Genomic DNA, 12,348 nt, shown 5'->3' on the forward strand with positions numbered 1-12,348 from the left:
ACCCGGATGTTGGAGAAATCCTTGAATCTTCCGTGGCAGCCAGCGCCATCTTTCACGCAGCTCCTCTTCGGGGGTGTAATCTGCCAGCATCCGCCTCACAGAGCAGCGCTCCCCCGCTCAGCTCCTTCAGGCTAGCGGCAGAGTTTGATATTAACTATTTCTCAGTCCAACAAGCCAAAGAACTATGTAATATGCTTAACGGAGAGGTTGTTGTGAGGACATGACAAAGACGGGACTGTTGAAGCTTTTTATTTTTGGAGATGGGACCAATTTCAAAATGCAAAGTTAAATTTGAGTCGTTTTTTATGTTTTTTTTTTTTTTTTTACAACTGAAGGTAATGGTGCTGCCCCTTTAATTTATCCACGCCAACATCTTAAAAAGGACACGCGCACACACAGTCAGGTTATGTATAATTTATTTTTTTCTGACTAGAGTATTTTGTCATTAAAATCAAAATGTCAACATTTTAAAATCATATACACGCAAAGAACGCATTTAAATGTTAGCACAGCTTCTTAAAAATTTATACATATTTACTTGTTTTTGTTTTGCTTTTTAATTTTTTTTTCCTCTTTACTTGTGGACAGACAAAGCAGGAAGTGGTCACTCAAATTGTAGAGGTGGAAGGCAGGGGGCGAAAGGAAGCCCGCCCCACCGACGATGAAGAACCAATCCCTGCTCCCCAAAATAGTTAAGACAGTGACGCTCCCTCCCTCCGGCAGGGGGCAGCCTTAATGGGGTGGAAAAATAAAGCCGACCGTGAACACAAACACGCCCCCGTTCTCTAATCTATACAGAAATGATGCAAAATTGCTGACATAAATACAACCTGCATACCTCAAACCAGTTTCTCTCCCCCTCGTATCGGCTAACTTGGTAATGTGCAGATGGGCTGGTTAATGGGAGACGGGGGCTTGTCCGGGTCTGTCCTTTACATACATTTATTAATAGAAACTATGTTACAGAATTTCCCCAAGCATGAATTACAGGCAACCCACTAGCACACCAACTGTACAGATCTTGGCAGAGCCACCAGATAAATTTCTGAAACCAAAGTACAGTAGCAAGGTCATCACCAGCAGTTAAGAAGCAAGATATATACAGCTGTTCAGTCAGACGACTGCTATGTTACAGAGAAATTGTACTTGAAGGAAGTAAACATTTTATTTTACAACTTCATGTTTCAAGTGGGGACGCATGCTGCTTTGTGTTGGTTACATGAGGCAGACTAACAAGTCTCCAGATAAATCGGCTCTTCAGTGCAGCTTTAGGGGGGAAAAAAACAGAAGACCCAAATAATTGTGATTTAATGAGTGTAGAATGTAATAGTGATCCTAAAAGAGAAATTTTATTCAATCAGGGTAGCGTGAAGAGCAAGTGCATCGCAAAAAGAAGAGCTGCTATAATAAGGCAACGATGACAAAACAAATGCTGGTAAAGACGTGTGGACATGATAGTGAGGGGAGAGTTTTGGGGGTCGGATGCATGAGGGCGGAGCTGAAGAAGAAAGTGATGAAAATTGTGATTAAAGTGATGTCTGAGTCAAAAAAAAGAAAAAAGACATCCTCCATCCAGCCAACTGTAATTCATTCCAGCTGGAAAACACCAAAAACGTTTTGCAAGATTTCAAAAGATAGCAATAAGAAAGTAATTCCTAACATTTATTGTGGCCGTTTATTTTTTTTGAGTTTCCTTCATTGCATCTCTGAGTTACTGAAAAAAAATTACTTCTCTGCCAAGCAGAGGAGAAAAAAAACAAAAAAAAAAGCTACTCATTCCATCTGGAGCTACCCGTGTGGCTGATTAATAAATGACTTTATGACCTCCTGCCCTCGCTCAAATGAAACATCTCTTATCTGCATGATGCGGTGAAAAGAATCGTAAATTTGAAGAGCTTGGGAATATCAGATTCAATTTAAACAAAACTGATAAGTGGCGCGTTGAACTTCTGCAGTGTGTATATTTCATATTTATGTATATATATCTATAAAACCAAACATAAAAAAACAGTCTTGCTTTATTATCGATTGAACATTGAGTCTATCTAAAGTGTCAGTGACCAGTAACTCGTGGTGCCACCTACAAATCCTACTGATGGGAGGGAGGACGACTGGGGGGAGGGGGGGTAGCGGAACAGCGGCGTTATGGGACAGAAATACACAGACAGTTTTAGGACGAGTGAGACGGCAACAAAGAGAGAGACGAGCAAAAGGAGGAGGGAGAGATGTAGTCCACACAGCCCAGCTCGGTCTGGCGTTAAGTCGATGTTCGCCCTGGCTTTCCTCCGCAGCCCTGCTCTCACGCAGCTCCCGGTGCAGTGAGGGATGAACGTACGAAGGCGTCGGAATGGATGGAGGGGTTGCTCAAGGGAGGCCGGGCAGAACGGATAAAGAAGAAGGGAGGAACGCGGGGGGGAGGGAGGGGGGAGCGGTGGAGCGGGGGGCTTTTGCTTGGTCATTAGCAGCCGCAACCTTCCCTCTGGGGCTGGGGTTCACTGGTTAGCCGACCGCCCTGAGGCGCCGAGGGCTTGTGCTGCACCCCTGACTCGGCGGCGTTCAGGTCCAGGCTGCCATCTTGGATATTCTGGTAGATTTTCTTAGCGGCTTCAAGGAAGGCGTCCTCGACATTTTCACCTCTGGAGAGAAAAGGTACAGTCACGTGAAGCCGAAAAGGCAAAATGCAGAAAAGGGTCAAGTTCGCAAGGGTCTTTTGTCACATTACAACCACAAGCCATTTCATATGATCCACCAGAACCAGGAAAAGGAGCGCATTGTTGTGAAGTGGAAGGAAAAACATGCGTGGTTTAATATTTCTCCTTCCTGTTCCTGACTGATTGCTGTGAAAGAACGGAAAAATTTGTACCACAAAAAAATAGAAGGTACTTACTTAGGTCAGGTGAGACCAGATTTTTACTTTTTGACTGACTTACTGATGGATAACTAGTACGTAACACACAATTCCCATGATAAAACATGGCGGTGGTGGCATCATGCTCTGGTCAGAGGTTGGGGAGGTAAAGATGGATGAGAACTCAAAGCAATTCTGCCTGAAAACTTTCTTGGTGCTGCTTAAAACCTGAGACTGAGGCTGACCTTCAGCAAAACGGTTTAGAATAAAGCAAACTCATGGGATGGAATGGTCCAGTCAAAGTCCAAATGATAAAAATAAAATAGGAAAGATGTTCAGTGTTTATATATGTAAAGCTAAAAACGATAGGAAAATATGAAATCGCAATATTGTCATTACTGCAATGAAATTAAGATGAGAATTGTAATTAGCTATGTAACAAACAAGCCACACTTTTCAGGTTTTTAATTTGTTATGAAGGTTAAAATGTATGTATGCATACCGTTTTCTCTTCCAAATCACATACTATCTCATTTATATCAGATAATATCCGAATAACACACTGAAGTTTGAGGTTGTAATGTAACAAAAGGGCTGTGAACATTTTTGCAGTATCTAAAACTTTAAGGCGGTTCTTACGTTTTTGCACTGGCTTCCAGAAACAATAAACCTGAGAAACAGAAAGAAGGAATCATTAAAATGCATTACCAAATTCACCTACCAACTCCTTACTCATCCCATCTTCAATGAAGCATATTTATCCCCCCCACTCAATTGAAACCTTGGGTTATGGTCTGACATTAAAGTTAATCATAACAGTGAAACGGAAAAGAAAAACCACTTTCAGTCCTTAAATTTGAATATTTCCTTGAGAAATTTTGCGCTTTGATTCACACGTGTCCAGGTGACGTCTGGCTCACCGTTCTCCTCAGCAAACTGCTTCGCCTCCTCATACGTGACGTCCCTCTGGGCCTCCAGGTCGGCTTTGTTTCCTATGAGAATGATGACCTGACGACACAGGAAGAGGAGGAGTGAGACGATCTCGTTTCTGTCGGGGACAAATCTGACGCGGTGCGAGCAGATAAAACTGAAGAACGTGCAGGAAGGCTGGACTTCACTTATCTATGAAGAGATAAGTGAAGTCTGGGGAAGACAGGGGCAAGTTGCCTAGCAGCCGCGTCGTCAAAATATCTCTAAATGTACCGATCTCATATTTATCTCTAGAAATATCAACTTTATGTAGAAACTTCATGATTCTGAGTCAGAATTTAGAAGCTGCTTAAGATAATTAAAACTTAATATATTAGGATTATTGTTCTAGAGCATGAAGTTTATTATGGATCTCTTAAGCATTCACACTAAAAGTAGTGTTAGGAGCCCCCTTATGGTCTCTACAAGTAATTTCAGTGAAAAATACATAAAAAATTATAAACAAAAAATGTGCATGTAACCCACTGTCAATGCATTTCATGTTAAGTGCGTGTTATGTCTAAACTGATTTTGATCTGCTTTATATGCAAAACAAAAAAACCATCTTAAAGACGTAGCCTATAAAAACTTTTCAAGTGGAATAATTAGCTGTAAATTCAGTTTGAAATTACTAATAGTGACCATTTATTTCCATTTGGTGCCATTAAAGTGTACTTTAATGGCAGGAAGCGTGTGACGTTCCGTTTAAGGTCGGATGAAAACACCAGATGCATTTCAAGGAGCCTGAAATAGAAGTGGCCTGTTGCACAAGCACAGACTTCTCTGATGGAGAGCTGGATGACTTAGAGTTAATCAAATTTGCAAAGAAAGATCTAGTTAAGAAACCAGGCCTGTGCTTTTCCAGTAAAACTGAAGGAAAACAAAATGGTAGAGGAAGAGAAGATGAAGTAACTAAGGGGAAAAAACCTGGTTACAATAAAATAAAAAATCGAAAGATGAAGAGATACTTTAAATTTGTTTTAATATATACAACAACAGAGTGTAAATATGTGTGTATGCTTACAGTATTGGGGTTGGTGAGGTTTCTGGCGTCAGTAAGCCAGCTGCTCAGGTGGTTGTAAGTGCTTCTCCTGCAGGACGACAACATGGACAGGCGTGCAAAAGTTTGAGGATTAAATGGGTTCATCAGAAGCAATATAATCCAACGCTGATTTCTTAATCCTCTATCGTTTTCTCTCAAACAAGCAAGGTTTTCTAAGCTAGAGACTTAGAAAACCTTGCTTTCTAAGGGGGAAAATGAGGGGAAAACATGATAATATCAAGTCTTTGCGAGGCACACCCTTTGATAACAGGAAATTAACATTTGTAAAGTAGCAGCAACATTTTGCGCTGCATATTTTTCCCCGTGGAGGACACTTAGAGATTTACAAATGCAACTACTGCAAACCTACGATACCATCAAACAGCTGAGGACAGTCCGACCCCAACACTAATCATCTGCAGCTCTCCATCTTCCTCAAACATGCACATTATGTGCAAGTACATAATTCAACTTTTTTTTTTTTTTTTACGTCAGAATCATGCAGAAAGTGCAAAGAAAGGAGAACCAGCAGCCTACCTGGTAATGTCGTAGACCATAAGTGCCCCCGCAGCCCCGCGGTAGTAGGAGCGGGTGACGGCCCTGAAGCGCTCCTGTCCTGCTGTGTCCCAAATCTGCAGCTTGATTTTCTGTCCGCTCACCTCGATTATCCTCGTCCCGAACTCCACGCCGATTGTATGAGGGCAGTCTGCCATAACTGGACAACAAGAAATAAGAAAGACTCAAGTGAGATCATTTATGTGTGTATATATATATATATATATATATATATATATTTTTTTTTTTTTTTTGGAATAGTCACATGCAACCGTTTACTGTTCTTTGCTAATCCTCGTACGTCGTCATCTTCGTTTGGAGCTCCGTTTTTTGCATTCACATTATAAGCATAATTAAGAGGGTATAAATAAGTTTAACTAAACTTATAAATCCTAAGCAAATTGAAATATATTCAGAATTTTGTTCTGTCCTTATTAGCCTAACTCGATTTTATATTTCAATTGCTCTCCAGATAGTAGCCAAGCTTATACATTCATCTGTCTGTATTTAGTTTCTGCACCAGGTTTAAATCTGTTATTTTACTCCAGAGTGGCTTTGATTATGAAGAGCCACTCTAGTAATACTGCTGGAGCACATGCTGACTGCCATGTTATTGCACTGCTTTTCTTTCATTACTTATGTACCTTTTTTTCTTTTTTGAAGAACGATGATAGTCACACAGTCACACTCGGAGAATTAGAATACACATTCTAATGAGGTTCATTTGTCAGATTAAAAGTACCTTTTGGAAAGGCTAAGCACACTTTTAATTAAGATTACATTTTTTTATTAAAATGTTTCTTATTAGTCTGATGCAATATTCTAATTTTAAATTCGTTTTCATTATGTCTTGTGTGTAATTACTCTATGTAATGTGTTTCGCTTAGTGATAAAATTTCTTATATAAAGTGACTTTTGAAAAATATTCTAATTTATTGAAAGGGTCTGTATCCACGGCAAGCTTCAGTGCATAAAAAAGGTTTTTAAAAAGTTGTTTTTCTACCAAGTCATTCCCATTAGTTTAACATCCTTTAAACGAGATGCCAGGAAACGTCAGAGTGACCAGAATTTTCTCAAGCTGTTTTAAGTTTGCCGTGATGCTCCACTTGAAAGCTCACCTAATAAGGCACAAGGCCTGTTGCTCCAGCACTTCTTTTTTCCCCTTGGAAGAAACACGGCAGCAGTTTGGAAGTGAAACGTTACGTTGTTTTGAAATGACAGTTTTAAAGCCACGAGCGGCATAATCCTGCTGAGACTGCAGGATCTACTGTAATAAAGTATTAATTGTTCGCAGTCCTCCTAGCACCTAATAAATCATCCGCAGCCACGTGAAAACGAGTGATGCAATCGGAGGAAACTTTTCTCTGATTGGCATTTCATGATCTGAATCTGACTGTGCACGACTGAACCGGCTCTTATGCATTTGGACGTGAATCGAACCTTTTCATCCATTTTGCAAGATGACGTTTGATGCTTTTTTCCCCCCCTTGGAAATTGCATAGAATGAAGGTAAACATACATTTTTGCATTTTAACTGAATTCCTCTGAACTGGCAGCAGCTGCATCGAGGATTTAAGCTGTACGCAAAGTACAAGCCAAAAAAAATAAATAAGAAAAGGTTAAATTTTGCTTCAAATGACTGAACCTTTTCTAAAAAAAATAAAAAAATAAAACAAAAAATCTAAAGTGTGTGTGTGTGTATTCGTCCAGGATGTGATTATAGACATGAATGAGAAACACTGCATCTGGCTTTTTAATAGTGGCACTAAACACAACTGAGCTGAATGGCAATGGGAGGCTGCAGCTGGCTCATACACAGAAGAGACTCTCACTGTTGAGCTACCATTCATCTGCTCCGCCGCCGACATCCGCTGGCGTAAAAGAGAAATCTAAAGAGGTTTAGGCACTCCAGAGATACTCTGGCAATCTCGCAAGCACCGAGGTGCACACAAAGACACACGGAGGAGTTAAAAATCAGAGCAGTACTTACATTTCTTTTCTGTGAACTGGTGAAGCAAACAGGACTTTCCTACCCCCATGTCCCCTATTGAGAGAGAGACACTCAGGTTAACCAAGGAAACAGAGGAGCAATCATTTCTATTTAAGCTTGCAGTGTTGACCCCCATACAACAGCAACGCTTTACATGTTATGGACTACAAAGACACAGGCCGTCATACCAAAAAAAAAAAAAAGAAAAAGGGAGAGAGGTTTATGAATTCCATGGTTTTTTTTTATGAGTGCAAGACTTATTTTGCCATAAATTGTACATTTCTACACTCATCTGGTCTCTGCTTCCAACTGTAATGGCCAAGTACATAACTAGCAGTTCAATAAACAAAAACAAAGTAGTGGTAGCGTTTGTTGATGTTATGCATTTTAAAGTAAAAGGCTTATATGAAGAACAGTTAAAGGAATTAAGACATTTATTAAATGTAAGTATAATGTTTTTTTTTGGTTTTGTTTTGTTTTTTTAAAGCAGACAATTTAAGCAAGGTCACTTACCAATAATGATGTATTTGAAAATGTAGGAGTAGTTATATGGTGCAGTGGCCATGGTGGCTCTGGAATGAAAACAGAGAGGCGTTTTCAGCAAATCAGCAAATATGACATAAACAGAAGAACTGGGCTTCAGCTGCCAACATCAGATTTAAAGAAGGCCACATTATTTATGATATTTATTGATGTAAAAATAAGCGCTTAAACAGAGACTGAATGATTTTCATTCTGCAAGTTTTCAGAAAAACTCGATCCTGAGTATGTCAACCTTATGAATAATAACAGATACCAGCTTTAAAAGTGACAACCAGTATTGATTTTGACAAACCGTCAATAACGTCATACACTCAAAAAACATTCACATTGACGTATAGATTACAGGATATAAATATACACATATATAAAATCCTGCAATGATGATAACATTGGTTAATATTGCGATTGTGGTATGCGTCCATTTTTTCTCGTCCTCTCACTCTCATCTGTCCCGCCTTCACTTGGTGACCTTTGGCATTTTGAGCAAAGTCATTTGTGTCCGGTGTGAACATCTGCTGCTCTGAAACTCTGCCCAACTGCATAAATATCACATCAAAGTGTAAAATGCAAACTCGTAACACTTGAGAAATATTGGGCAACAATTTGGTGAAACCAAAACATTCCTTTGCACAATGAATATTAGAAGTACAATAATGTAAACGCAATATATTGCGTAGCATTAATACAGAGTAGGGATGAAAAACGATTCAATGCCATGCAATTTCTAAGATTCTCAAAAAATATTACATTGTTTATAGTACTTTTTTTATAACCCTCATCAATTTGTCTACAATTATGATGAAAAAATGTTTTTGTTGTTACATCCCTAAAAAAAAATAAAACTAGCCTGTCTATATTGACAATAATCCTTAACTGTGAATTTACTAGATATCATGACACTTAATTATAATATCTGTCTTTGAGTTTTATTATTTAAAAATAGATAATATTAGCTACTTAATAGCCAACAGTAATATAAACACAGATACATTCCTAAGGTTATTCGGACCAACAGCTGAAATCAGTTTGGACTTACCAGTGTGCAAAAATTTAACTGAATTAAACTCAGAGTTCATTTCTGAAGGAAACTAACAAAAAACACCTGAAAAAAATCTCAACGGCCTTTTACCCTGAATTGAAAAAACAGTGACGTCATAGCTATTGAAACGCCACAGCATGGTGATAAAACACTGAAATAAAGGTGGACTAAACAGAACCTCTTTCTTTCCTCTACTCACACAAGAACACATTCACTATTATACATACAACTATAAATAAAAGCTCTGACACTGTCCATCTGCTGTCTACACTCGATTATCCATGAAAGACCTCCCCCCTCCTCCGGTTTACTAATCAACACCATCATTAGCGGTACTAATCAATCAGTTTTCATCTTAAAGTCACCGCCTGTCGACGACACACGGATGAAAAAGCATTTAGGTTTACTCAAAAACTCCAGATAATTTTTAAGATGAAAGTGTGTCTCAACTTTCTTTTCCGCCACAACAACGCGCCAGGGATCCTCCTCGCCGCCTACGGACTCATGTTGACTGAATTAGTGGTTTGTGTGTTAGGCTCTCAGATTCTCATTTTAGATTAATAAGCTTTCACTGGGAGTGGCAAATCCAACTCGCGACGGAGCAGGCAGCCACCGACTACAGTGACGTTATCTTCACGATTTACCGACGGCGTGAGCTGGACGTGGTGCAATCAAAGTCGAAAAATAATCGCTCAGTGGTAATTTCATTTTATTACATGAGAAAAACGATCAATATAAGAGGCAGGAAAATTCAGTTGAACTTTAACATCAAATTCACTGATTATATGAAGCCATTTCCAGACATCTAGGCTCTTTTTGGGGGCTGAAAATACTTCCAGACTTTGTCAAAAGCACCATTTTTCCTCTTGTTCTCCTCCTCCTCGCTCAAAGTTAGTGTGCCTGAAGGCCGTGCTTTTCAGCAAGTGAAGGTTCAGACTAATTTGTGCTGCAGCTCTCTGCAGCTGACATCACTGTGCCACATCACAACCCAGAACTGTCTGGCGTACTCGCTCAGACTTCGGCACCTGCAGCAAAGTGACCATGTTTGACTGGCTGGGCTACTGCTGACATAACCGCACAAAAATGAGGATGGGCTGAGATAAGATAAGCACAGGAGGAAAATGACACAAGCGACAAGAGAACAGATAAAGGCTTGTACTAAACTGGAAGCAAAGGGACGTAGCTACAAATGGCAACGTGAACATTTTCCGACCAAATAAACTTTGGAATTGTATACACCGATTTGGTTTGAGTGACTTAAATAAACACTTTGGCCCAGATTTAAAATAAACTAACTTGATTGTCTCATAACCGGATATTATACAAGTGCAGGTTTTTATCTATTGCAACACACCTACAACATGAACAAACCTGTGTCTATCAGTCAAGTCATGCTTCTTTTATTTATTTTTTGCTTCCAAGAAGTCAAAATTGCATTTCCAAACAGTCTTGAATAACAGGTCCTCAGGCTTTGGATTTTTTCAAAGGTTTTTCTTGGAAAGCAGCGATTCACCCATGTCCAGTCCAGTTACCTTACAGCGGTGGAGAAATGTTTTTGATTAAGAAGTTGCTTAAAACTTAGCAATTTTGCTGACACTAAACAACTATTTTGACCCCCCCCCCCCCCCCAACACACACACACACTTTTTATTATTTATAAAAAGTGGAAAAAGCACAAGCCTTTTAAATGTGAACCTACATATAAACATCTTGTGATGTTCAAGTACAATCTGTGTTTCTGCTAATGGCCCAAGAAAAGACTTGGCTCACACTGAAAGCCCTCCACGAACTGCAACCCGACCTGCTTTCCAGCACCGACAGTACTGGCTAAAAAGAACCAGTAGTGGTTTAGGACAACATAAAATAAGTGTTTATATATGCGTCATCTGTTGCTTAGGTACATTCAACACAAATTTTACTAAGCTACATATGTTCACAAGGACTCTAGAGTTCACCCTTCATCAGAGTTAATCATGTCAGATGCTGATAAAACAACATTATGGGAAAAGAGAAGTTTATTAAATAAATGGCTCTCGTCCCAGACATTGAAAATTCTGTATCCAAATTTTGAGGTGATTATGGACCATGAACCAGTCACACTGTAGTGCCTTTAATATCCCAGCAGAGCGCTTTAAGTCTTTGACTGAATTTTATCACGTGACCCTCATGTGCCCACCTCATCCCAAGTGTGACAGGGAGATAATCTCTTAAGAGTGCATATTCCCAGCAAGAGTAAAAACTAGATTTGTGGTCAAACAAAAAAAGGACAAAAAGAGAGAGAGAGAAAGGATGAGTATTCATCAAGATGTAGAAAAGTCAAGGCCATGTGATTAGAATGCAGCTTCAGCACTTTTCATATTCCCCTAAGACATCAAGTCTCTTCCTACTGAAGAAGTTCAACGGCCTCTACTGAGATCACATCCTTTTCGGTATGTGGTTCATTTAACTTGTGATGATTCCTCAGGAAACGTATTTAAAAAATCAAGGGTTGTTATAAGGTATGAGCAATATGGAATCAAGTTTTAATTGCAATATTAGAGTTTGTTGCAATGATGACAAGAAACTAGAAAACTTGAAGAAAAATGTTTTCTGTTTAACTTTTTAGCATTATTTCACTGCACTATTAATAAAAAATATATATATAGATTTTACCAAAAAAAATCTAGAAGTGGCTCTGTTGAAGTATTTCATCTTACAGGACCTTATCTTTTCTATAAGTTTAAATATAAAATTAACCTAGATGTCAAATCACAGCAAGCAAAGTTGTAAAAAAAAAAAAAAAAAAAAAAGCAATATTCTGCAGTTTGGTTAAATTGGGTTGCTGTAAATGCACTTTAAATACATTTGATTAAATGCCACAATAAGTAGTTCCCAAAAAAAAACAGTCGACAGACCCCAAACTCCCAGACTAGGTCTTACAGTCTATTGTTTATGTCATTATAACGACCCTTTCCTGTTTATCTTACCAAGCTGCTGCCGCTGCAAAAAAGTATGCAATTACAATTACGTATGCAATATCTTAATATAAATCACCAGATTTATTTTTAACCGAAAACGATGAATGCTTAAGGGTTAGAAAAATTGTGGTATGCAAATTATGTAGCTACTACTTCTACTTGACATACAGGGCCCCTTGATGAAAATCATGTGACACCAAGTCCTAATGAAAACTTGCAGTACGGCGTTAAAACTCCGCATATATTAAATAACGATGTCGTGTTAACGAACAATAAATTATGTGATCGCAGTAGTTCAAGTGATTTACGCACAGATCACTAAAATGATGCAGCATTTTAAAGCATGGTTAGCAAAGCAATTCAATTGAAAAGAAAACTTTCTCCACAATAAGTTTTGTTAAAAAA

General features: G+C 38.8%; 1 protein-coding gene across 1 annotated transcript in view; it reads right to left on the bottom strand.

Annotated features, from left to right (window-relative positions):
• Positions 1-411: 411 nt before the first annotated feature.
• Positions 412-12,348, bottom strand: part of rab14l (RAB14, member RAS oncogene family, like) — a 13,039-nt gene continuing 1,102 nt past the window's right edge. Inside the window, exons 2-8 of the mRNA XM_008424288.2 lie at positions 7,918-7,976; positions 7,405-7,458; positions 5,397-5,574; positions 4,842-4,908; positions 3,769-3,856; positions 3,488-3,518; positions 412-2,636 (exon numbers count right to left, since the gene is read on the bottom strand). Coding sequence (XP_008422510.1) covers positions 2,459-2,636; positions 3,488-3,518; positions 3,769-3,856; positions 4,842-4,908; positions 5,397-5,574; positions 7,405-7,458; positions 7,918-7,969 — 648 coding nt within the window. The 5' untranslated portion in view covers positions 7,970-7,976 and the 3' untranslated portion in view covers positions 412-2,458. The remainder of the gene's footprint in view (positions 2,637-3,487; positions 3,519-3,768; positions 3,857-4,841; positions 4,909-5,396; positions 5,575-7,404; positions 7,459-7,917; positions 7,977-12,348) is intronic.

The sequence above is a fragment of the Poecilia reticulata genome, linkage group LG12, assembly GCF_000633615.1.
Source record: "Poecilia reticulata strain Guanapo linkage group LG12, Guppy_female_1.0+MT, whole genome shotgun sequence".
Lineage (NCBI taxonomy): Eukaryota > Metazoa > Chordata > Actinopteri > Cyprinodontiformes > Poeciliidae > Poecilia > Poecilia reticulata.